This window comes from Babylonia areolata, chromosome 24, assembly GCF_041734735.1.
Source record: "Babylonia areolata isolate BAREFJ2019XMU chromosome 24, ASM4173473v1, whole genome shotgun sequence".
In the NCBI taxonomy this organism is placed as follows: domain Eukaryota; kingdom Metazoa; phylum Mollusca; class Gastropoda; order Neogastropoda; family Buccinidae; genus Babylonia; species Babylonia areolata.
The window spans coordinates 24,411,066-24,439,026 of record NC_134899.1 but is presented as its reverse complement, the minus strand read 5'-3'; the positions used below and the strand labels follow the sequence as shown (position 1 = coordinate 24,439,026).

Genomic DNA, 27,961 nt, shown 5'->3' with positions numbered 1-27,961 from the left:
ACAATCCTGTTATTCAGGATGTTCCGATTTATTAGAGAAATGATTGTACACGTATACATTCATATATATATATATATATATATATATATACACAACAGTATATATATATATATATATATATATATATATATATATTGTAGCCGTGTTACCTGAACCGAGTGGTTCTATTAGGGTACGGTACAAAAGACTTAACTAAATATGATGATTTACGTTTAAAGGACAGACAAGAATTCCCGCGCACAGGCCAGGAACATATAGAGGTCAGTCACAAATGGGTTTCACTATTGTTTTATTTACAATAGTTCTTTTACAATATTTTTTTTTTTAAAGTGTGGCCTCCAACCTCCTCTTTTTTTCCCACTTTTTTTCTCTTTTTTTCCTTTTCTTTTGTGGGGCCCCCATCCTCCTCTTTTTTCCCACATCTTTCTCTTTCTTCTTTCACAAAGTCAGATTTATCTTTCATGCACCACTTTCCCCCACACACCTTAACTAATCACTTTCACGCTTTCCCCTATCGTCTGGCGCAACAATTGCCCCAGTGTGTCTTGAGGCATGCATTTTAAGAATATTCGATGTCTGTGTACATTTGCCAGTTGAAATTCAAGTGTTCTGAGGTATGCATTCTAAACATGTATGAAAAGTGATTACATCTGTTTGGGTTTATAGTTGCCATAGTGTGAGTTGTTTGTTTGATATTGAAGCTTTTCTGTCATCCATCCTCTCTCTCTTCCTCCTCTATCTTAACCTAATACATAAAAAAGAAATAAATGAATGAATAAAAGATCAGTCATCTGTATCGTAACAATGGACCGACCCTATCTTCCCTTTAAATGTTTACATTTGTTTACATGCCAGTGGTTTTGTTGATCTAGTGCATGTATGTAACAGTGTATGCGGAGCTAGAAGTGGTAGGGCACATCCTTTCCATTGAGCATCTCTCCCAGAAGGCGCCGTCCCTTGCTCAGTCGAAAGGTAAAGCGAAAGCGAACAAGGGATAGTTAGGAAGAGTGGTCGTATGAAAGGTTTAAAGTGGCAAGAAATTCACTCCATTCCCAGCAAGGGAAGAAAACCCAATACTTGCCAGGATATGTGTGTATATGTGCGTGCATGTATATGCATATGTGTGCATGTTTTTGTGTGTTTGCGTGCAATTTATATTATGAAATCTTACAAATCTTACGATATTTAAGCTGATTTTCAAATATCATTGACTATGGTAATTTTGATTCAGTTTTCTTATATATGCTGATGCACATTTTGGCAATCAGAAGAATATGATTGATTTGCATCAGTGTATGGTCCTGGGTCTTGTGTAGGACTGGTATCCCAAACAAAACATGTTTCAGGCAAAATTACTTTTACATTATATTCAATTAATATGTATTGACTAATATTTTTTTTTATAAGAGAAGAATAGAAGAAGACATAAAAAGAAAAGATATAAAAAGAGAAGACAGTGCCTGGAATGACACAAATGTCATTTGCACAACATATCGGCACAAGTGAATAGTAAAGCACATGTATACATATTATATGGAAAGACTACCACTTGGTAATGCGTATATGTGAAGACCAAACACGGACATCAAATGACATTTCTAATACATTCAAATAGTGCAGTTAAAGTGATTGAAGCTATGCTGATTTAGTGAAAGTACACTGACAGTATAGTTTAGGTAAAGCTTATACTGTGTCAAAGTGACTCAAATGAATCAGTTTATCATGTAGCACTATACTGGAGTAAGCCGTTTAGGAGAGGGCATGATAACTAAATTACAATTAACAGACTGATACATATATCAGGTGGTTTTAACCAATAACTGATATTAATTAAACACTATCTTGTAATCACCACAACAGAATACTACACACATCTTAGAGTACTGAGAATCAGTGAAACACTAACCTTCATCAGTGACAGCAAATGAGAAAGAACGCGTCATATGCACTCACTAGAATATTCTGGAACAAACTATCAGTGTCCAGAGACGCCATTGACTGTGACGTTAAGAAGAATCAAATAGAGTACTGCTACGAGCATATGACGACATGGCGATTTTCTATATCAATCATAGCCGTGCTGTGACTACATGTCAAAGCAAGAACTGAACAAAGCAATGACTGAACATACTCATATGAACACAAGTACTGTGTCGAACAATACAATTTACAAATCAACACATTCTACACACTAGTACTTACAGCGATACGTAGCGAGATGTCAGCCGTTGTGAGACCACACATGACACATACTGCTCGCGACGCAGCAAGAGAGAGAGAGAGAGAGCAGCTCTGGTCAGATGACTGACCAGGTATGAAGTGACCACTCATTACTCGCTCTGCCAATTTATGCAGGTTAAGCAGACTGCAAAGACAGTCACGTGTGCTGCAAAGCAGATCGGCTCAAATCTGGCCAAATCCGACAACTGTGTTTCTTACAATGTGTTCAGTGACAGATTTCTAAATGATTCCTGAACCGATTTACGTCGGATGAGTTGCAAAAGAAAGAGCTCAACACCTACTTTCTAATGGGTATTAAATGAAGTGTTGGTTATTTAAGATGACTTTTTAATCTTAATTTAAGTCACCTGAACAGGGTCAGTTTTAACGAGCTCGTCGCTGAAAATTACAAACTGCGTTAAGTCATTTTAACGTAGGCCAGCATAAATGGAACAGATTTAAAGATGGAATCAAGACGATTCTGCCAGTATATAATACTTGCAGTTTATTGATCCGACAAAAGAGATTTTAATTAATTACGGTGGAGCAAAAACACAGATTCCAGCTCAGCCAATAGCGTACCGCAACGCGACACTGGTCCAGCTGTGAGTAGGTTGTCTGGCGAGGAGGACAAAATGATGTAAGTGGCTTTGCGTTCAAACTGGGAGTGACGTCACACATTCTGCGCGCGGGTTAGTTGCGAAAACTGTCGACTGCTGTAGCTTGTGTGTGAAACAATTTTTGAAGGAAGCATAGTGCTTGGTTACAATATATATATATATATATATACGGTTCAGTTCTAAAGAAGACAGTGGACGGAGCCTCTCATGCACATCCTAATATTCTAACGCCGCATCGAGCTAGTTTGGGGTTGTTTTTTTTTGTTTTTGTTTTTTTTAATTACTTTTTTTTCGCTGTTAGTATGACCTATGTTTCTTCACGCAACCCTACTAAAATAATAATTAAAAAAAAAAAAAAAAATGAAGAACTCCCCTCCACTCGTCAAACCCTTCACCCATTCTCCCCACCCATTGTATAAGAGGATTGTTCATTATCTGTGTGCTGACAGGAAAGGAGGATGCACGTATCTGATTCCCTTCACAGTGAATAAATCAGTGAGGAGAAGAAGGTATAATGGACGCTGAGAAAAGCTCTTTCGGTCAGCTCTCAAAACTCAATGAACAAAAGAACAAACAAGTAAAACTAACGCAACACTCAAACTTCTCCTGAACCCCTTGCATGTGTCTGTCCACCCTTGGTCTGTGTGCCCAACTGGGGCGGCGGAGAGGTGAATGGATATGCGTGCAGACTTTCCGGGAAAGAAGGACTGGGCGTTCTTCTGGTGTGTGTGTGTGTGTGTGTGTGTGTGTGTGTGTGTGTGTGTGTGTTGGTTGGAGAGGGAAGGGGTGGGGGTGCCCTTGTCCCCTTACTCTATACCCGCCTCTCCCCTCCCCCCCTGTTCCCCCACCCGACCTCCCACCCACCCACCAGCCCTCGTCTATCCCCATCCAACCCCCATAACCCCTGTAGCCGGGTTTTACTGCGAATGGACGGTATGTCAAGACTGTGCAATGGAATATGTGATCCAGTGATTCAATACACGTCTCAGGGTGTCAAGTGTGAAGGAAAAGGCACTCCCCTTTCACACACATACACACTCTGTCTCTTTCTCTCTGTCTCTCTCTCTCTCTCCCTCCTCTGTCTCTCTCTCACACACACACACACACACACACACACACACACTATATGTCAGCCCAACGCTGCCTTCTTTGGTTACTTCCTCAACGATTCGACGAATGGTTGACTTGCAACGGAGTGTTTCGTGCTGGGTGCCTGGCAGTTTGTGTCCTGTCCTCACACAGTCCGACATTATTTTTTTGCCACACGCACCTGAAGCACTGTTTGTTTTGTCACGTTCAGCATCGGAGATTTGCTATCTAAATGACCAGGTAACGTGTGTGTGTGTGTGTGTGTGTGTGTGTGTGTGTGTGTGTGTGTGTGTGTGTGTGTGTGTGTGTGTGTGTGTGTGTGTGTGTGTGTGTGTGTGTGTGTGTGAACATTATTTCAGCTAGCCGTGCTCAACAGCGACAACGAACAGGTGCGTGTGGCAATGCTACTCCTTCCTCGCTTTGCACATGCAGAACACTGAGATGTAAATACGATAATAGAACAATTCAGAACAATGCAGAAAATGAAGGTGCCAGAGTTCCAGTTATTCTCTTTAAGGAAACCAAAAGACTGATAGGGACGCTTTGTTCAAGAGGCTGCACATAGCTCAGTCATGAAAAGACTATATTTCTGAACAACGCCATCCTGAAAGACTACATCGAAAGCTTTGTCACGCAAGGCAGACTGAAGCTGTTACTTTGCAACATTCCCATGGCTCTGCATCACCCTGTATGAATGCAACCGTCTACATTCTATGTTATCCCCAACCAGGAACAGTCTTCCTCGTTAAATGACTGGTGAAAAGTATCAGCCTTTGTACGACGCCAGGCAAAACAGAACTGAAACGTTACTGTCTCGCACGTCCCTGGTAATAATGATGCACTTCATGTCATCTAACGCCACCTGTGTTTGGCATATAGATTCCGGTACGTTTGCCACCAGTGCCAACACTACTCGACACCGCCATCATCAACCGCTCTAGTTGCCAGGTCTTTCTTGTGGATGTGGCCGAGCCTTTCGATGAATTCATTGATATCTGCTGCAGATACGCTGCAAGACCGCTTGGCAATTCCCTCCTGTGATCGCTGGGATTTGGCTGTGTCGGCTTTATTTGCAGGATTGTAGTGGTTGCCCATGTTAGTGCAGGCAAGGCGCATCGGAGGGTTCTGCCAAGTGTGAACATTACTACTGAATATACGGTCAAGCACAACAAACGGGTTGGCCAAACATTTCAGCGTCAGTGCCGTTCAAACGATCAATAACTGTTCATTTTGTGCATGGTGAAAGCACCGTGGCAAGTTTAACTGCGCGGGTTAATATTTAACCATTTCAATTATACCGTTATTATCATCATTAGTAGTAGCAGTAGTAGTAGCAGTAGTAACATTATCTCTTATCTCTTGTACCGCAGGTCACGCCATGTTTTGGGGGCTTTCCTGCTCTTGCTGTCACTACGTCATGTCGACACACAGGACAATTACGTGATTGTGCCTGGTGACGTCACCTTCGCCGCCATGTTCACTGTCAACGGCCTCCAGGATGGCGCGTGCGGGCAGTATGACGTGGAAACGATGCAGAGCATTTTGGGAGTCACGTGGTTTATTGAGGCCCTCAACGGAATGGATTACATCCCAGGAGTCCGGTTAGGTAAGGCATGGGGAAGCTAGAAACTTCTCTCCTGTGACAGGCCAGTTGTCTCTATGCTGCTCTCTTCTTTTTCATTTTCCTTTACAGACCTTCATTACAATTTTCATGTTAGCAGACTCTACTTCCCTCTCTCTCTCTCTCTCTCTCTCTCTCTCTCTCTCTCTCTCTCTCTCTCTCTCTCTCTCTATATATATATATATATATATATATATATATATATATATCTTTCTCTATCTATCTATCTACCTTTTATTTACCTGTGTGCTCGCTGAATTGGTAGCGTAAGCATCACTGACTTGAAGTTGTGTACCTTGTGTAATGGAGAGAGTTACCACCCTTTACTATTTGTTAAGCATATCGTTTCCTGGCCTCATTATTTGCATAATTTCCAGTGGATAAACTACCGAGGCAACCATGTATTTGTTCTGTATTGTCCACGTGTTCTGTGTAGCTTATTCAGGATTAAAGAGGCTATGCCAGTCTTGAATAAAAGCTAATTTGTGTTTGCACATTTCTTCTGTCTTTGCTGCTGTGTGCACATGTCAAATGATTGGTATAAGGACAGGCCCGGCGCTTCCTTTTTGAGGAAGTGTCTGGGTTTGTTCCAATGTACCTTTTATTTACCTGTGTACTAGCTGAAGTGGTAGCGTAAGCATCACTGACTTGAAGTTGTGTACCTTGTGTAATGGAGAGAGTTACCACCCTTTACTATTTGTTAATCATAATCATATCGTTTCCTGGCCCTCATTATTTGCATAATTTCCAGTGGATAAACTACCGAGGCAACCATGTATTTGTTCTGTATTGTCCACGTGTTCTGTGTAGCTTATTCAGGATTAAAGAGGCTATGCCAGTCTTGAATAAAAGCTAATTTGTGTTTGCACATTTCTTCTGTCTTTGCTGCTGTGTGCACATGTCAAATGATTGGTATAAGGACAGGCCCGGCGCTTTCTTTTTGAGGAAGTGTCTGGGTTTGTTCCAATGTACCTTTTATTTACCTGTGTACTAGCTGAATCGGTAGCGTAAGCATCACTGACTTGAAGTTGTGTACCTTGTGTAATGGAGAGAGTTACCACCCTTTACTATTTGTTAATCATAATCATATCGTTTCCTGGCCCTCATTATCTGCATAATTTCCAGTGGATAAACTACCGAGGCAACCATGTATTTGTTCTGTATTGTCCACGTGTTCTGTGTAGCTTATTCAGGATTAAAGAGGCTATGCCAGTCTTGAATAAAAGCTAATTTGTGTTTGCACATTTCTTCTGTCTTTGCTGCTGTGTGCACATGTCAAATGATTGGTATAAGGACAGGCCCGGCGCTTCCTTTTTGAGGAAGTGTCTGGGTTTGTTCCAATGTACCTTTTATTTACCTGTGTGCTAGCTGAATCGGTAGCGTAAGCATCACTGACTTGAAGTTATGTACCTTGTGTAATGGAGAGAGTTACCACCCTTTACTATTTGTTAATTATAGTGTATATTCTTTAAAACATGTATGGCTAAAAGTCATCATGTTGTTACTATTCTATCATCTGATAATGAAATCATAATTAGATTAATTGCTAATTTCATTGCAGAGGCACAAACAATTAGGCACGGGTACATTAAGTCAGAATGATATTAACAACTAAGAAGGCACTTTATTATAGTCAGTACAGAAGTTGCTATTTAAATTTGTTTAAACAGAAGATATAACATTGTACACTTGAGTGCATTGTTGAGTCAGTCTGAATTAATTTGATACATTCTTAAGTGGATGGTCGAGTCAGTCACCATTTATTTTGTTATCATTATTAATTTTTTTCTTAAGTTCAGTTTCCTCGAGTTTATACCAGGATGTGGCTTAAGTATTTCCAGTCATTGCCCATTTTCTTGGTTTAAATTGACTAAATGATTCAGAGTACAAGTATAGATTTCATCATGTGTTTTTGTTGATGCTAGAATATATGAATTTATGTTGTTGCCCCCTTGTCAAATTACTTTCTTGGCCATGACAATAAATGATTCCAGTTCAAATGTCCAGTATCTATCTATCTATCTGTCTGTCTGTCTATCTATCTATCTACCTATCAAACTCTCTGTCTGTCTGTCTGTCTGTTTATCTGCCTGTCTCAGTCACTCGCTTACTTTCTTCTGAACTCATGATGTTATATGTATATGTATGTATAATGTTATATATATATGTGTGTGTGTGTGCGTGTGTGTGTGTGTGTGTGTGTGTGTATTTTTGTTATATATATATATATATATATATATATATATATATATATATATATATGTACGTATTGGGTGTCCCCAAAAAGTTAACTGCTTTTGACAAGTATTTTCTCAGTGACAGAGAAACCGAATTCATTGAACATTTTCACACAGTAACCTTAGGTATCATCAAGTCTGCAGACTGCAACAAGATATTGGATTTTTTGCCATGCCGTTTTGAATTTGACAATACTCGCATAATTTGCGTCCGAATTTTTAGATATTTTGCAGACTTGTTGATGATACCCTAAGAGTACCCTAAAATTACTGTGAGAAAATTTTCAATGAATTCGATTTCTCTATAAATGAGAAAATACTTGTCGAAAAGCAGTTCACGTTTTGGGGGGACACCTGATATATATAAGGAAACAGCAGAGCGGTGTTATCAATTTGAAAATTCCCCTTTTCGGATCTCTCTCTCTCTCTCTCTCTCTCTCTCTCTCTGTATGTTGTTCCTAGACTGACCACGAAAAACACGTCCTGGTTTACATCCTGGTTCAGTGGAACGTTTATTGTTATTTTTTTGAATGCATGTTCCACTCAGTGTGAATGTCTATTCATTTTTACTATACGTTGTTGATTTTCATTCGACAGAATATGTATACATTGCTGTTGTTGACTCCGCATCAAAAGACCTTACTGGCAATGACAATATTCCAAGTATCAAACTCTCTCTCTCTCTCTCTCTCTCTCTCTCTCTCTCTCTCTCTCTCTCTCTCTCTCTCTCTCTCTCACACACACACAACACACACACACACACACACACACACACACACACACACACACACACACACAACCACACACATGTATGTATTTCCCTCAAAAGAAGAGTATGTACATTTTTCAACATGTTTTCTCCTTTTCTCTTCTATAAAAAAAAAGTGCAGTTGTTGCTTATTCAGTTACCATCTTGACATTAAAAAATGACTCAGAATTTCAAACACACACACACACACACACACACACACACACACACACACACACACACACACACACACACACACACACACATATTACACCTTACACCTCACACTGCCATATAATGATCCATTCAGCCTTGCCACTGGGGTAGATATGTAGGAATACAGTAGACGAAATAACTTTTCCGGGGCCTATGAGCACAGTGACAGTGAACAACGACAACGAACGTTAACTTTGTGGTGTCCTGTGTCGTGGCGCAGGCGACGCTGTGGTGCATGGTGTGTTCTTGGGCGATCACTGGAGCGTTCAGCATAATCTCTTCGCCCACCCCAAATTCCTCCCCACCCACCATCGAAATGTGTGTGTGTGTGTGTGTGTGTGTGTGTGTGTGTGTGTGTGTGTGTGTGTGTGTGTGTGTGTGTGTGTGTGTGTGTGTGTGTGTGTGTGTGTTGGAATCATTCTTTCTTTTCCTTCTTCCTCGTTGCCGTCATGATGTCAAGAAGATTGAATCTTTAATGGGTAAAGAATTAGGCACAGTAAAGGCCTTTTTACAATTCTGCCCATTTAACGACACAAAACATAAAAAAAAAATAAAGAAAGAACGACACAAAACATAAAAATAAAGAAATAAACTAAAATAAAATAAAAATGATGAGAACGACGAATAAGAATAGGAACTTGAATAGTCTATTAAAAGTAACAAAGCGATGAAAACTTGAACAATTGGTACATTACATGTACATACGTACTTACACACACACACACACACACACACACACACACACACACACACACACACACACACACAATTATAAAACAAGCAAACAAAGACATACATACACATTCACGCCCACACACTCAAACACACACAAACACACACACGCACTTACTGTTCACACATACACATACATTCAGTTTTTCATTCATCATGGCATGGCAGCTAGTGGACTGAGTACAAGCAAGCATTTGCAAAAGACCGCGAGTAGGTTAATCAAATGTATCGAATAGAAATATTCTTATGTTAGTTTTAAAGAGAGATATGGCTGGAATTTGACGACATGTCTTTGGAAGCATGTTCCATTCTATGCTTCCATTAAATGAGAGACTCATCCTAAATAAATCAATTTTAGGCTTTGGGACAATAGCTCTATCTGATTTACGTTTTAACTGGAAACGAAATAATGATTTTAAATATTGTGGGCATGCGTTTGAACAATTTTATGCATAAGAATCAATGTGTTATATCTGATAAGTAGATGAACAGGTAATATTTGAAGTTCTTTGTACATATTGTGCACAGATCCACCTGTGGTATTTACATGGTTGATCATCTTAATGGCACGTTTTTGTAAAGAGCAAAGTGGCTTTAATGTAGAAGGAGGACATTTACCCCAAATAATCGAGCAATAGCTGAGGCGAGACTGGATATAGGCAAAGTAAAACACACGTCTAGAATGATTATCAAGAAAGTGTTTGATCTGTGATAATTGGAATACACTAGATGATACTTGTTTTATGAGGCAATGAATATGTTCCTGCCACGAAAGATTTTGATCAATAGTAATGCCTAATAGCATATGCTTAGTAACTTGTTTAATAGTATTGTCTTTATATTTTATGTTAAGTTGTGCTTCTTTTATGTTCTGTCTTTTCTGACGAGGACAAATTAACATGCATTCTGTCTTTTCAGGGTGCACGACCATATCGTTAGCATCACACCAGTTTTCGACAGATTTCATGTTGGCATTCAGGTGATAACTAATTTCGTCAACATTGTGACTAGCAAAGGAGGAAGGTGGCAGAATGGTTAAGACGCTCAGCTGCCAATACAGAGAGTCCGTGAGGGTGTGGGTTCGAATCCCGCTCTCGCCCTTTCTCCTAAGTTTGACTGGAAAATCAAACTGAGCGTCTAGTCTTTCGGATGAGACGATAAACCGAGGTCCCGTGTGCAGCACGCACTTGGCGCACTGAAAAAGAACCCATGGCAACGAGAGTGTTGTCCTCTGGCGAAATTACGTAAAATGAAATCCACTTTCATAGGTACACAAATATATAAGCATGCACTCAAGGCCTGACTAAGCGCGTTGGGTTATGCTGCTGGTCAGGCATCTGCTCAACAGATGTGGTGTAGCGTGTATGGATTTGTCCGAACGCAGTGACGCCTCCTTGAGAAAGTGAAACTGAAACTGAAACTGTGACTAGCATATTGTATTGATGTATCATCAGCAAATAAATCACAGATTGCATGTTGAACTGATAAAGGTAGATCGTTGATATACAAGGAAAATAAGAGAGGGCCTAGAATTGACCCCTGTGGTACTCCTCTTGGAACATGCCTTTTGGAAGAAATAAAGCCACGTGAATAGACAGACTGAATAAGGTTTTCTAGGTAAGACCTGAGAAACAATAAGCAGTTATCGTCAATACCATAACATTTCAATTTTTGAAGCAATATTTCGTGATTGATTAAGTCAAACGCTTTTGTAAAACCAAGGAATATCACTCCAACCACCTTGTTGTTATTGATATCACGCAGCCATGCATCAGTTATTCTACATAAGAAGAAGAAGAAGAACAATAATAATAATAATAATGATGATGATGATGATGATGATGATGATAACATTATTTTGTTGTAGTTATTGGTGGTGGTAGCGGCTCTTTTTTTTATCGTGTGTGTGTGTGTGTGTGTGTGAAAAGAGAAGAGGAGAGACTGACACTGAGATGTTTTATTTATCTAAGGCCTTGGCCCCATATGAAGAGGGGCCACCAACATAGTAAATAATCAATACGCAAATCAGATAAGCACCACAGGTCCTCACAAAAATGATGATAGAAGAGGCCCACGCAGCTGGGATGCTTTGAACAGATAAAGTGCCAAACTACGAACAATGTTTTCATTGTTAGAAGCCATCAGTAGACCTAATCGGAACAAACATGGATCTGTATAATATTTCTTGTGTACAAACTTCACACAGATATGATACAAAACAGGACACATCAAAACAAAATGAAATTGAGACTTTGCACAGCGAACGTAACAAAGCAGATCTATGTACATTGTTATAGCGAAACCTATTAACATTAGTTTCGGTTATACCGAATCTAAATCTGGTCAAGATATATGGTAAATAACCGTGTAAATTCAAAGACAGATATTTCTTCACTAAATGAGTCGAACTATACACTCTCTATATATATCAAATCTGTCACTGTACTAAATGTGGTTTTCCCAATCTTGCCATCTGCAGTCAATCAGTCGTTGGCGGATGATTCGCACAAATGATTTTTCTTCACCCACTCCATGATAATTCCAAGCGTACCCAAGCCCAGGTTCAAATAAACATAATCGTACGTTAGAAACCCAGTTAGTTTCTCCTTTCAAGTCCAAATCATACAATATGTCATAAGTTTTTCGTGGTAATCTTTTCTTCTTTTTTTAAAGTGATTTTAGCCAATAACTGACACATCTAACTGCAGAACTGATATAAACAGGATACCTATCTGTCTCACTATAAACTAAATTATTCGGTGTTCTCATATTAACCCCTAAAACCTTTTTCATCCCAAACAAATGCACTGACTTACAATGCACAATTGCCTTTTTTTCTTTCTTTTTTTAAAATCAAGACCCCACAGTTCAGATCCAGATAGCACAGTGGGTTGAATCTAAGCATAAAAAATAAGAAAAAGATTTAAAAAAATTGCTATTCAATACAAACAATTTCCTCAACACAAAAATCAGTGCATTCTCTACATAGTGCAGCTACAAAACTTAAACGGATATATATATATATATATAGAGAGAGAGAGAGAGAGAGAGAGAGAGAGAGAGATGGTGATGGTTGTTAATAGTGTTGTTAAATTAATGTTGTTGCTATTCTTCATCTTCTTCTCATTATCATTATAATTATTATCATTATTATTATTATGTACAAGTGAACAGTGCTGACACTGCGGCTCCAAGCATATTTGACAGTAAATTATAGACAACACGCAGGAACCTAACTTTAAAAAAAAAAACAACCCATTGACTTGAAAGATTGTATAGTGGAGTGGTGTCTGTCTGTTTAAGGTCTGGACGTGTACCGCACGTGCATGATGACGGCAAAGGCGACAGAGGGCGCTATCAAATTGCTGGACAATTATGACGTCATGTCCGGCAACGCCCACAACAAGAGCTCCGTGCTGTTTGGTGAGTGCACCTGTACGTAGTGGAGTGCTAACACACTCAACTAGGAAGTGAGTCGAGTGTCCGCGAGTTCGAGTCCGATCTCCACAAGACCTTGAGTGGTGGTCTGGATGCTGTTCGTTCGGATGAGACGATAATCCGAGGTCCCGTTTGCAGCATGCACTAAGTAGACGAAAAGGAATCCACGACAACAACAACAGCAGCAAAAAGGTTGTCCCTGGCGAAAGTCTGTTGGAAAATCCACTCTGATGGTCAAACAAATACACTTGCGGCCAGAAGAAAGAAACAAATATAATTGTGGGTTTTGCTGCTACTGCTATAGCGACTGGACGTGTTCACACCGAGGAGAACAGTTCGAATTTAACACATATAAAAATCTATTGTGACAAGAAGTACAAAAACCAAACCAAACAAAAAAACAATAAATAAATATATCCAACTGTACGATACGATACGATGTAACACAATACACCACAGCACCGGCACCACACCACACCACACCACAATACTATACGATACGATACAACACAACGCAACACACTACACCACACCAAACCACACTATAACACAACAAACCACACTACACCACACCACACTATAACACAACAAACCACACTACACCACATCACACTATAACACAACACCGTGTATGCATCAACATCACGAAGATTTGCATGATGAAGCTTTGAACTGAACTGGCGTATGATTGATACCCCTCAGTTGGAAATTTGTTTCAAAGATAGACATGATTGCTGCAAAATCAATCAGCATCATTATCATTACTACCACTACCATTACCATACTTCTATAAAAGAAAAGGGTATTTGTTGTTGTTATTGTTAATATCGATGGTGAACTGGCGCAGAGGGATATGCCTTGGTTGGAATTTTGTCACACAAATAGACAGCTGTTAAAATAATTATCACCACTTCTACTACGATTACCATATTACTACCAAAACTGTATTTGTATTAGTAGTGGTAACAGCAGCAGCAGCAGCAGCAGCAGCAGTAGTAGCAGTAATAGTTGTTTTTGTTGTTGTTGGCTGTTGTTAGTGTCATGGTAGTCATTTACATCTTAGTCTTTTGTAAAGGACTATGATTCTCAAAGTAGGAGGCAAGATTGCACTGGCTCCTACTGCTGAAGCCTTGGGGTTAGTTGGCCTTTGGGAACCATCCCAACACCAACTGTCCAAAAACCCTCTTGGCCGAGAGAGTGGGGATATAACATGGGCAAGACACTCTCCACTATAATCAATTCTAGCCCAGATAGTTGGGACAGCATGATATGCTGTGATGGTCTAAAGGTAACGCGTCCGCCTTGGAAGTGAGAGAATATGAGCACGCTGGTTCGAATCACGGCTCAGCCGCCGATATTTTCTCCCCCTCCACTAGACATTGAGTGGTGGTCTGGACGCTAGTCATTCGGATGAGACGATAAACCGAGGTCCAGTGTGCACCATGCACTTAGCGCACGTAAAAGAACCCACGGCCACAAAAGGGTTGTTCCAGCAAATTTTTCTTGAAAAATCCACTTTGATAGGAAAAAACAAATAAAACAGCATGTAGGAAAAAAAAAAAAAAAAAGGGTGGCGCTCTCAGTGTAACGACGCGCTCTCCCTGGGGAGAGCAGCCCGAATTTCACACAGAGAAATCTGTTGTGACAAAAAACAGAGAAATACGAAATACGAACGCCTTGGTTGGAATTTGTTGCACACGTAGACAGATCTGCATGCTGCTATATAAATCACCAGCATCGTCATCGCACCTGCCGGAACAATGTTTTTGTTGTTGCTGATGTCATCGTTGTTCTCACTGCCCAGGTGTGCTGGGCCCAGAACGCACATCGGAAGTACTGGTAGTGTCCAGCCTGTTCAGCTCCCTGCCAGCCAGTCAACGTCTTCTGCAGATCAGCGGCTCATCCACGGGCAAGCAACTCAGCGACAGCACCCGCTTCCCTAACTTCTTCAGAGTTATCCCACCGGATGACACACAAGTCAAGGTGAGGATGCACGTGCGTGTTTCCGGTTGAGAGTGACAGTCAATGATTCAGCCGTGTCCCAGAGCTCTGCTCGTCATGGTTGAGAATCGGTATCGGCACGTGGAGCCCGCTGTCTCTTTTCTCCAGTGTGCTTTTAGTGTACACTCCCACGTTGTTCAGTCTTTCACAATCGGACTACGTGTGTGTGTGTGTGTGTGTGTGTGTGTGTGTGTGCGCGTGTGTGTGTGTGCGTGCGTTTGTGTGTGTGCGTGCATATGTGTGTGTGTGACATCTGCTCAAATTTCCTTACCATCACTGCAGGTTAATGTATCTCTCGGGTCCAGGTGGCACAGATTGTATCGTGAAACATCATAAAGTGTAGCCGCATCACGTAGTCTTTATGTAATGACAAGAAGAAGAAGAACAACAACAACAACAACAACAGCAACAATTGAACAATAATTACCCGATCAACATGGTAGCAGCGTCGATATTGCTATTCTCATCAACAGACCTCTCTAGTGATCCTCTGCTGGAGACCACTCATTTCCAAACAAGATTAAAGATGAAGATGATCGAAAGGCAGTGCGTTTGTGTGAGTGCATCTTTGGTAATCCACTGTAAACATTTGCACGCAGTCTTGTTTCTCAAAAGGCATGTGCTGTGTGCAGACATTACGCTGTATTTCAGCAAACAAAGTGGTCTTCCGCCCCTACTTCAGTGAATGACTGAAGCGCAAAATACTGAAGGCAATGGGGTTAAGAGATGGTCGTCACGAAATGTTGACCAATGTGTTAAGCTCCAGATTTCTTCAAAATCAATTTCACCAATCACACGTTTGTTTATTTATCTATTCATTTATACATTTATGCATTTATTCATTTATGTATTCATTTGTCTATTATTATCATTTCTGTTATTTTTTGTTTGTTTGTTAGCTTATTTGCCTTTTGATAAGTCAGAAACCTTTTTTCTATTTACTAATTCATCTGTTCTTAACGATGCTTTGTTTTATTTTCCAGAAGTCTGCAGTCGCTGTGTGTGGTGAGCTGGTATTATTGATGCCTTTATTTACTGTGCACACTCAGGTCATCTTGGGGCTGCTTCTCCAGCTTCAGTGGAATTACGTGGCCATCATTTACGATGACGACGACTACGGAAGGTCTGCGGCTACCGAACTACGTCAACTGGCTGAGCAGAAGCAATTGTGTATTCCTGTGTTTGCTGGTCTGCCCACCGACACCACGTCCTCCCAGTATGCCATCAAAGCCAACCAGATTGCCAGTGAGGTAAGACCAAAGACTCTATAACATGCATGAATACACAGGGCCGTTTGGTAAGACTGGCCTACAGGTTGTTTGTTTGTTTCATTGCTTTCGTTTTTAACATGGATTGGTTTGAATGTGAAGTCTTCGCTGACATGGAAATGGAAATCTCCGTACACTGGTACAATCTCCGTGTGTGTGTGTGTGTGTGTGTGTGTGTGTGTGTGTGTGTGTGTGTGTGTGTGTGTGTGTGTTTGCGTGTGTCTGCGCGCGCGCGCGTGTGTGTCCATGCATGCATGTGTGTGTGTGTGTGTGTATGCGTGCGTGTGTGTGCGTGTGTGCATACGCGCGTGTGTGCGTGCGTGCGTGAGTATGTGTGTGTGCGTGTGTGTATGCGAATGACACACCCAGCTGAAGAGCGCAGAGAACGGCCTGGTGCGGGGAGTGGTGATCCTGGGGGCAGCGGCCACCACCCGCAGCCTGCTGGCTACCCTGGGCCAGCACGTCAGCTACGTCACCCTCGTCCTCAGCGAGGCCGTGGCTCTGCATAGAGCCACTCTCCTGACCCCTAACGGAAGAGTTGCTGACCTAGCACGTGGAACCATGGTGACCACGCCCCCCTATCTGGATATTCCTGAGGTGACCGCGTTGTGGACGGAGCTGTGGAGCAATAACAGTGTCTTTGGGAACCACGTGACGACCAACCCCTGGCTGGGAGAGTACTTCCACCAGCTTGTCGGGTGCTCTTACAACGCTTCTGGCTGCTGGGACGGGGCGTCCGCTCAAAGGACCGGTCTGCTGGCGACTGAGGGGGGTAAACTGAATCTCTTCGTCAGTTATCAAGTTAGTCCTGTTTTTCTTTCTTACTTTCTTTCTTTATTGTTGTTGTTGTTGTTGTTTGTTATTTTCTTCCGACTCGGGAAATAGCGAAGATGTTAAAAAAAAAAGTCCCAAAAGCTTCAATGAATTGGAGAGAGAAAGAGAGTGAGAGTGAGAGAAGGCCTTCAAAATACGTATGATACTCACCCAGTTAAATACAAGAATTAAGGAAACAAACAAAGAATACTGTAAAGCATTATGTCTTGCAACAATGTGGTCTTGACCTTTGGGAACATTCATGTTTTGGAAAAAAATAAATAAATAAAAAATAACAACAACTTTCGAAGATTGTATGCCAGACCTAATCTTGTTTTTCTGTTTGCCCATACAAAGCTTTTCCTATTATTACCATACATGGTATCGTGGCCCATACCTCTGATCTCTGACCTTGCTTCTTACCTCTGATCTCTGACCTTTCTTCTTACCTCTGATCTCTGACCTTGCTTCTTACCTCTGATCTCTGACCTTGCTTCTCTACCCTTCTGCGTTGCCCCAGATGCATTGTGGTATGTCATAGCCAGACAATATTGGAACACTATGGCACTGAAGAGGGCCAGATCCACAAGCCTGGTGCCAGCAATGCTTCAAATCGTGAACCCGTGTCTGGAGGATAGGGAAGGGACGAATAACAAAAACGTCCTCTTTGGCCATCTTGAGACTAGGAGAACAACTAAACTTGTACATCTATCTAGATCCAGAGAAAACGGCTAAATGTTGCAGTGTGATTGCGGCGATAGCCACGTCTTCTTTACCGCGGACAATTATTGGGAAAACATCGCCGTGGGGAGAAATGAATCACAAAGCCAGTGGAGAAAAGCCGACAGAGGTACACACCGCCGCCAGTCCAGCTTCATAAGCTCTCTGGTGCCAGGTCTGCAACAGACTAATGTGAATATTCAGCTATGGCAAATGCTGTTTTAGCTACACGTTGTGGAGAACAACAGGTGCTATTCGTTTTCTTATGAGATAAAGGCTAGTGCTTGTATATGATTGGTAATTCAACCTGTCAGTCAGTCAATCAAGTGATAAGTTTCTGATTCATTCAGTTAGTCATTAGTTAGCCAATTGGCTTATTCTCCAGTTGTTTTGTTTCCATGTACATACTGTACGCCCTGCATAGTTTTATCACGGTCTGTTTTCTGTATGTTTGCTCCGACCAACAACAAAGTCTGCGGATGACTCTTGCAGTCAACACGACCATAAGTAGGTAACACCACTGAACAACTTGCAGGGCTGTACGGGGTTGGGTTTTTCAGGTGAAGGCAACAGCCGTGATGGCAGCCCTGCTCAAACAGCTGCATGACTCCACATGCGGGACCTCTGCCAGGGGTGTGTGCTCACAGCTCCAGCAGCAGCTTGCCCAGAGACAGGACGTGCTGGACACCTTACGGCACGTGACGCTGAATCTCAGCGTGTTCTCCTCCATGTCCTCTGCCTTTTCCTCAATGACCTCCGTCACCTTCAACGACACCACTGGGGATGTTGTGACCGAACAGTCTGAGGAGGACTACACAGTCTTCAACTTCAGACAAGACGATGGCGGAAATTTCAATTTCATACAGGTAAAGTTGTTGTCATATTACACATTCAAAGACGACATTTAAGAATTTTCATTTCATGCGGGTAATTTATAGAAATATTTTACACTCTTCAAATCCAGATAGATGACAATAAAAGTTAAAATTTCATGCAGGTAAATCTGTCTTGTTCAGTGCTCACTTTAACTCATAGTGACAGAGAAAGATTTCAACATATGCAGGTAAAATTATGTGGTGTGAGACTACAGTTATCACGTTTAGACAATGCGGCGTTGGAGATGTAAACTTCATGCTGGTTGAATGGTATCCTGTCATAAGATGGGCAATGAGGAGTGTGGAGTGATGGCCTAGAGGTAACGCGTCCGCCTGGGAAGCGAGAGAATCTGAGCGCACTGGTTCGAATCACGGTACAGTCACCAATATTTTCTCCCCCTCCACTGGACCTTGAGTGGTGGTCTTTACGCTAGTCATTCGGACGAGACGATAAACCGAGGTCCCGTGTGCACCATGCACTTAGCACACGTAAAACAACCCACGGCAACAAAAGGGTTGTCCCTGGCAAAATTCTATAGAAAAATCCACTTTGATAGGAAAAACAAATGAAACTGCTTGCAGGAAAAAAATACAAAAAGAAAAAGGGTGGCGCTCTCAGCATAGCGACGCGCTCTCCCTGCGGAGAGCAGCCCGAATTTCACACAGAGAAATCTGTTGTGACAAAAAAGAAAAATGCAATACAGTACAATACAATACAATACAATACAATATAAAGAGGTGTCTGACTAAACGCGTCGGGTTACGTTGCTGGTTCGGCATCTGCTTAGCAGATGTGGTGTAGCGTATATGAGTTTGTTCGAACGCTGTGACGCCTCCTTGAGCAACTGAACTGAACTGATCTGATGTGTCTGTGCAGGAAATGACAGTCAGCTGTCTGTGCCAATTGTCACGTGCAGTGAGTTATAGTAAAATGTTTACAGTGATCAATGGAGGGATGCCTTCTATCACGAAATGTTTGCTTAGGGTGTCCAGATGAGTGTGGTGTGGGCCTTGCTGTAACAACCCTTGCCATTAGCGCAAATCGAATAATTTTACTCTGAATTATCCAAATACCTCCAGCTTTAAGAACTGCAACCACAACCTTCATGACTGACAGAGAAAGCAAACATTCTAACTGTCGCCCTCTTCCTGTAAAAAATTTTTTTAGAAAAGTAACATCAAACAATAAGATATGTAGTGTGTGGAATGCCTCTGGAATGTCAAATTCAATATATCATGACATGGAAGAATGGTATTGAACCACAAACACAATACAACTGGTTCATCGACGCAAATTATTTTCCACTTTGAATTCCGTGGTGTGATCTCTGTTGCCTGTCACGTATGTTGACTTACAATGAGAGCGCTGTAAGGACATTAATTTGAACATGACTGGTGGTAACGACTTTGACAGTGGCAATCGGCTTCTTGATATTGTCGTGAGCTATGTTGCATGAGCGATCTAAGCAACGCAAAGACTGCTTAGCGGTAAGAATGTCCCTAAATCTACGCTGATTCCATCGACCTCGTAACATTCTTAACGTAAAACATGAAATAATTCTGTGTAGCTCCATGACAGTGTTGTATTCCACAGATTTTGTGACATTCTTAACGTAAAACATGAAATAATTCTGTGCAGCTCCATAATAGCATTGTATTCCACAGACTTTGTAACATTCTCAACGTAAAACATGAAATAATTCTGTGTAGCTCCATAACAGTATTGTACGAGAAAGAGAAACAAAACTGCTGAGTGGTGCCACGCTATTTTCACCGCTTATGTTGCTGAATCCCCTCCCCCCCCCCCCCCCCCCCCCCCCCCCCCCTCCCTCTGTGTGTTTGGAGACAAACCAAAGTGACCACGATTTCCAGATTGGTTCGTGGGTGGACGATAGCCTCACCATCAATACTTCACGTGCCCAGTTCTACGATGAATCGCAGAACCCTCTGACTTGGTCGGAACTGCCACCGGCTCAGTGCCCGCAGAACCACGACTGTGTCAGCTGCGAACGGGACGTGAGCCAAGACATCGTGTTTATGGAGGGCGATTTTTACATCGTGGGCATGATGGGGGTGAGCGAGAAGAACGAGGTGGACGTGCTGCAGTGCGGGCCGGTCAAACCGCTGGTGGGCGCCGACCTGGTGCAGTCCATGCTCTTCGCTGTGCAGCAAGTCAACAAGAAAACCGGAATCTTCAGAGTAAGACGAGAGAGAGAGAGAGAGAGTGTGTGTGTAAGGGAGAGAGAGTGTAAGAGGGAGAGAGAGAGAGAGAGAGAGAGAGAGAGAGAGAGAGAGAGAGAGAGAGAGAGAATTGAACTGAACTGAACTGAACGTTATTTTCTAAGGATAGTAGAGTAAGCAAGACAGTATATTAAAAAATCATTACATCTTTGCAGCATGCACATTATAATCACGGCGAGAGAGACACAGAATGACAGACAGGCAGACAGAGAGAGTGAGGTGGGTGGGGTCATTGTTAACTGTGAGGAATATGGTGGTTGAGGGTGATGTGGTGGGTTTTTGTTTTTTGGGGAGGGGGGGGGCTTGGGGGGGGGTTGTTTTTTTTACGTGCAAGACACACACAGAATATCTGCAAGTCTTTTTTTTTCTTTACTGGAAGAAAAATTGGTGTCTTTATTTGGGTTGCTATAATGCCAGTGTGGATTTTTTTTTCAGGGATGGGGGATGGCAAAAGGGGCTTGGGGGTGGGGGTGGGGGGAATTTCTCTTCGTTTTGGTAGACGCAAGTTAAATCACTGACTTTATGTTTTTGGTGAAAAGCTTAACAGATACATATTTCTTTTCATCTATCCGGCTATCTATCTATCTATCTATCTATCTATTTATCTATCTGTTTGTCTGTCTGTCTGTCTGTCTGTCTGTCTATATAGCTTTCCTTGTCTGCTTCAAGCTGAACTGATATATTTAGAGTATGTTCTGTGCGAGCCGAAAGGCTGTCCAACGAATCAAGAAAGAGTTATGATTGTGACATAACATTGAGCAGTATCAAAGGAGCAGTAAATTTGAATCAACCTGAATCTGCGAAACTTATCCACATTGCTTCACTGACACCTATCGGAATGACTGAAGCATAAAATCGATCAATTCCTGCCACTGAAACTCACTGCTGTTTCAATGAAAACAAACAAAAACAAAACAAAAAAATGAGACCACGAAAAACGCTGAAGACTTTCTCGACAAACAGGCAATAAAATAGCAAGAACCTTAGGGTGCATGGTTATTAGTACGATAACATGTTTTGATCACCGAGTTGAATCAAGTAGGAGAGTTTCGCAACATTTCCGTACTTTAGAATTTTGTGTTGAAGTAACCACGCACAACAACACAAGCACCAAGCACAAAAGACGTGGCGAGGAAAACGCCCCCGTGTTTCCCTGTGACCAGGACGTCCTGCCAGGCCGGAGAGTGGGGCTCATAGTGATCAACACGTGCGGGAGCGCGCAGCTGGTGAAGAAACGCCTGATGGACCTCCACACGGCGGGCGCCGTGTCCTTGCCGGGCCTGGGCGATAGGGACACCGCCAGCCTTGTGGACAACATCATGGGCTATGTGGGCGCTTACTTCAGCTCCAACAGTATGGCCGCCGTCGAGACGCTGAACGGACTTCGACGGGCATTCGTTCAGGTAGCGCCAATGACTTGAGAGGGTGGGTAAAGGGAAAGGATGGCAGAGTGATGAAAAAAAGATTTTTTTTTTTAAACGTTTTGATAGCAAAAGCCACTGTTTTTCGTTACGCTGAAGAGAAAAACGCCGCCGCAGACTTTGGTTGTTGTTTTTTGTTTATGTTTTTGTTTTTACTTTTTGTTTTTTCATCTTCTTTTTTTCTCTTATGTACGCTCTCCTGTTACCACTCTCTTTTCTGGCTTTTTTTTTCAAATATGATTTTTAAGTTTATATTTTCATCAAGCTGTCTTTTGTTCTTCTTCCTCTTTAACCTGTATTAGCTTGGTGTTTTGGGCCACTATCTTCGAGTGTTTTGAAAGAGTAAATAAATGAATACGTAAACAAATAAATCAACGAATAATTGAATTAATTCGTTGAATAGATAAACAACTACATAAATAAGTAAGCCAATGGATGTCGACTGAAATACAATATTGAATTAGTATACAAAACAGAATGAGAACCCAGCCCCAGATCAGATTGATTGTGCAATGTGGCGATGTGTGTGTGTGTGCGCGCGCGCGCGCGTGTGTAAATTTGTTCGATGTCCCGTCACACATTATAGGCATTTTGTTATAGTATTAATTCTCACATTTGAATTTCAAAGATAGTGGAGGTGGAGGGGAAGGGGAGAGGAGGGGGTGAGGGGTGAGTTGGGGAAACCGGGCAGAAGGAGAATGGAATCAAAGAGGAATATTTGAAATGGATATCAAAGTACAATTCAAGATAAGATTACTTAATGGACTTCATATATCGAGAAGCCGTTAATTCAACAAGAGAAAAAAACTCATCATTAATGCAAAAAGTAGAATGAAAGAAGAAGAAAAAAAAACAACCGTTTCCAGTGACTTGTGATCACACACTTTCGTGCACGTGAAGCTTCATCATATCACAATCAAAAAGTGTGTGTGTGTGTGTGTGTGTGGGTGTGTGTGTTGTACAGGTGAGTGGATCCTCCACTGCCTCCAGTCTGTCGGACACCAGGCAATTCCCCAACTTCCTCAGGCTGTTTGCTGCAGATGACAAACAGGCAATGGTGCGTATGCGCAATACAACACATTTCAACACACACGTACAATTCTTTTAACGGATTTTTCGATTACCACTTTAATCTGAATTGTTGGTTTGTGCATGTTTGTTAGGCAACCATGTGAGTAATGTGCGCGCGTGTGTAAACATACAACATTGGGCTACATTTCAAACTACATTTTACAACTCACGTCAAAACAGTTTAAAGAGGAATTTACAAAAGCAAAAAAAAACATGTCACCCAGTGATAGTGACGTCCATACACTGTTGTGCAGGCCATACTGGACATTGTCCAGAGCTTGGGAGCCAACTACATCCAGGTGATCTATGACAACAGCACGGCATATGCCAGTGGACTCTTTAAGGAACTACAGAACGCGGCGCAGAGTGACCGATTCAACATCTGTATCACCCAGGGCATCGCCACCACGCCGCAACCTGAAGTCAGTCAGTACTTGTGGATCAAGGGCAAACTAAGAAACAAGGATGCCGCCAAGATCGTCGTCGTCATCCTCCATCACCTCGAAATCCAGAAGGTCATGGACGCCATCTTGCCAGGGCTGACCTCTGGAGAGTTTATGTTTATAGCCACAGAGTCGTGGGGGCGGAGACAGGATCTGATTACAGGGGTGGACAGAGTGAAAATGATGGGCTCGCTGGTGCTGTCACAGGAAATTGTCATCAACTCTTTCTTTGATCAGTACTTCCAGAACCTTCAGCCTCAAACCTCCAGCAACCCTTGGCTGGCCTACTTCTGGGAGGCCAAACTGAACTGCTACTTCAGCAAGGGGTTTAGGCGTAAAGGCAAGTCAGGGCCGTGTCCGGGGAACTTCGCCCAGGACTACGTTCAGGACATCCGCATCCCTTTCTTCATCAATTCTGTGTATGCATTGGTGTTGGGGTTCAGTAAGACCTTGACCCGAATCTGTGGTTCCCAGGCAACCAGCGTATGCCAACAGCTGACGTCATCTGACCTATTTGCGGAGATGCTGAAGGTGCAGCTGGACTTGTACGGGACAGGTCAGGCAACCGAGGTGTTCGACAGCAATGGCGACGGACTAGTGGGCTACAAGGTGCTGCAGATAGAACGAGACGACAGCTCCGCGTCTGCAGGTGTCTTCAAATATTCTGACGTAAGATCAGCGATAATTTCTACTTAGTTTGCTTTCCTTATTATGCTCTCTCATATTCATTTTTAAAGCGCATCCTGATCGCTGTAGGATTTTTTCTTTCTGGCATTGTGTTGCATTATACTGTATTGTATTTGTCCAGTCACAGATTTACATAAGCTTACAGTCTGGCCAGCAGCAAAGTGAGAGCTGTAAGATCAATGGTTTCTCCACTGAAATGGGAAGTCATTTGACTCTGAAATTAGGAGGCATGATTGCACCGGCTCGTGGTGCTGCAGCCTTGCGGGCTAGCTGGCCTTTGGGAACCATCCAGACAGAAGGGAATCATTAACAGCATGAGTGTATCAGTATCAGTAGCTCAAGGAGGCGTCACTGCGTTCGGACAAATCCATATACGCTACACCACATCTGCCAAGCAGATGCCCGAACAGCAGCGTAACCCAACGCGCTTTGTCAGGCCTTGAGAAAAGCAAAAAGATGATGATGATAATGATGATAATAATAATAATAATAATAATAATAATGATGATGATAATAATAATAATAAAAAATAAAAATAAAAATAAATAAATTAACAAATAAATGAATAAGATAAAAGACAACAATGATGTTAAATAAGAAAATAAGCAAAATAAATGTAAAACATGCAGCCACACATTCACACACACACACACGCATGCATAACATATATGCAACAAACATGCAGTTTCACAGATATGAAAGCACAAACAAACACACATAAACGTACACCATGGGTGATGTACGGAAGCAGGACATCACGATGATCAAGGAAAACAGCTGAGGGAATGGCGTCAGTTTCACAGGCCTTTTGCGCTGCATTTTAAGAGACTTTCTTCACAGTTTGTTCGTCAGCAGGTTCAAACCGGAGGAGACAAAGACCACAGTGCATACGATCAGCAACTGGTGAAACTAGGGTAACAACAGAGTCAAGATGATGACGTATCATCGTTATCTTATTGGTGAAACGAAAGCCTGCAAATATATATGGGAGTTCCTAGCTGGTTTTCACTGTTGAAAGGCATGTTGTTCTTGTTTTTTTCTGTCTGTGAAGGTTTTTTTGTTTGTTTTTTTTTGGGGTGGTGGGGGGGTGTTTTTTGTTTGTTTGTTTTTTGTTTTTGTTGTTGTTGTTGTTTTTACTATCAAAGTGAATTTTTTCTACAGAATGTTTGCCATGGGGCAACCCTTTTGCTGACATGGGTTCTTTTATATGCGCTGAGTGCGTCAGTGACTCAAGGTCTAGTGGATGGTGAAGTAAAATCCCGATCTGTTTTAAACGAATCGAACCTGCGGACGCTTGCTTCCTAGTCGGGTGCTTCACCATAAGGCCATCACAACCCATGTAAAACTCGGACCAGCTGTTGAGGCGAAGTGGTTAGCGTCGCGGTTTGACAACTGGGAGCACTTGGTCTCGAGCACCAGCCCTTAGAGGTAGGTGTTTTTCGGCCTGTAGCCGGCTTCTTCCACCCGGAGGTGAACGTTCCAAGGGCTCAAACAGGAAGAAGGGAATCACACAGTCGAAGGTTATCTTCACGGTTACGTCTCTGTGAGTGTTGATAAAATTTCATTCAGGTGTCTGTATCTCTCAACTTGACGTCCGGTTGACACTAGGCTGTGTGACAAAAGAAAGTGTGGAGTAGTCTCGTCACGTAGTCCCAACCGTAATTAACTTGACCTCTTTTTCAACAGTATCAATTACAGAGGAAAAACTTGTCCCCAATTTCGTGGCCTTTCAAGAGCCTGCTCTCATAGTGACCTCACTTTCGATTTCTCTCCTCTTCCATGCTTGAATTCAGTTCCTGCTAAAGTCTTTGGTGTCGCCAGGTTCTCGTGGAATGTCGCTTGCGGGTCGTGGTGGCGGTATCTATTCCTGGGGAGACACTCATTCAGTCTGGTTCCATGACTGAGTGATTACTGTGGTCAGTAGAGGGGTGGTTAGGGAGTTTGGGGGTAGGGGATGGGGTGGGGCGCGAGGGGTCTTAGAAGGCGGTGCCCTGCGTTCTCAGATAGGCACAAAACTGAACACCACCGGAGGGTACGGTCTCCTGGTGACCTAACATCGGTAACTTCCTGTGGACTGCCGGCGCTGGAACTGTGGCAGATGGACGTGCATGTGGCTGTGTATGACGGACACGGGAGGGGCGATGTGTGGGGGTGAGGGGTGAGGGGTTGGGGGGGGGGTAATGCCACTGGACTGACGCAGATGGTGGGGCAGCAAAATGGATAAATGAATGAATAAATAAACAAATAAATAGATAGATGAATGAATGAATAAACAGATACATAAATAAACAGATAAATGGATAAATAAACAAACAAACAAAAAAGTGTGTCTTCCCAAGTGACTGAGAACGTTGATGTTTTTGACTTTTTGCATTCATTATAAGTTGTTTCGCTTCCCAGTTTAACGACTTCTCTTTTACGAAGTCCTTTAAGTAATTTCGTGTATTTGTATTTAGATTTTTTTTTCAAATTTCACCCTCATTTCACCCTCATTTGCCCATTTTCCCCCAACCCTCCATTCATTCACATCTCCGACCCCTTCTAACCGATAATACTCAAATGTATTCATAAATACTTTAACAAAATGTCTTCAATCACCGATATGTGTGACGGGACATTAAACAAAATTCCTCCACACAAAAAAAAAAGATAGATAAATTAATAAATAATCCAACAAAAAAACACCACGTAACATTTAGCCGTGGCGTACTTTTTAATCTGTTGTAGATGTGTCTGTGCATATTTATGTCAGACAAGACATATGAAAGATGGTTATTAACGTGTGATCGCTCACAGGTTGGCTCCTGGACTCGGGATAAACTAACACTGGAAAGAGGCAGGTTGCTGCTGGGAAAGCAGTCAACATTTCAGACCGTTTGTCCTAACCATATCGAGTGCAGCGCCTGTTTCCCGCCTCATCCTGCTGAGTAAGTCAGTCACCAAAAAGTATCTTTGACTTTGTTTTATTTTGTGTCTTCGTCCTAAACTGCTAAATAAAAGGTATGTGTTATAGATAATTATAAGAGAGAGAGAGAGAGAGAGAGAGAGAGAGAGTTGAGAATAAAAATGTTAATGTTATCTGTTAAGAGCAGGGGATGATTAAAAAATCGTTCACTGCATCTGTCATATTCTCTTTAGAAACCAAAACATCGAACACATTCATCACATTCTGTTTTGACACAGAAACATCGAACACATTCGTCATATTCTGTTTAGACACAGAAACATCAGTTGTTTGTTTGTTTGTTTTGTTTTGCTTTGGTTCTTTGCTGCTTCTTTTTTTTTTTCTTTTTTTTTCTTACTCATCCGCTCAACTCACAGACACAGAGGGAGGAAGATTATCCGCTCGTGAAAGTGAAAATCCGAAGGCCCACAACACAGGCCAATCTCTTAACCGGTAATGTCCCCTGGACACGTTTGCTGTGTGCACTGACCAGAGTCCTTCTGGCCAGTTCTCATTCTAAAAGGGGAAGCGGCGAGGACGAATGGAGTTGAGGAGT

General features: G+C 42.1%; 1 protein-coding gene across 1 annotated transcript in view; it reads left to right on the top strand.

Moving 5' to 3' along the window:
- The first annotated feature begins 3,900 nt into the window (after positions 1–3,900).
- LOC143298802 (uncharacterized) overlaps positions 3,901–27,961 on the top strand; it is a 34,561-nt gene continuing 10,500 nt past the window's right edge. The window contains exons 1-12 of the mRNA XM_076611771.1: positions 3,901–4,169; positions 5,300–5,535; positions 12,787–12,906; positions 14,726–14,904; positions 15,972–16,172; positions 16,560–16,991; positions 18,284–18,589; positions 20,471–20,797; positions 22,003–22,242; positions 23,225–23,317; positions 23,586–24,443; positions 27,258–27,388. Of these exons, the coding sequence (XP_076467886.1) occupies positions 4,162–4,169; positions 5,300–5,535; positions 12,787–12,906; positions 14,726–14,904; positions 15,972–16,172; positions 16,560–16,991; positions 18,284–18,589; positions 20,471–20,797; positions 22,003–22,242; positions 23,225–23,317; positions 23,586–24,443; positions 27,258–27,388 (3,131 nt within the window). The 5' untranslated portion in view covers positions 3,901–4,161. The remainder of the gene's footprint in view (positions 4,170–5,299; positions 5,536–12,786; positions 12,907–14,725; positions 14,905–15,971; positions 16,173–16,559; positions 16,992–18,283; positions 18,590–20,470; positions 20,798–22,002; positions 22,243–23,224; positions 23,318–23,585; positions 24,444–27,257; positions 27,389–27,961) is intronic.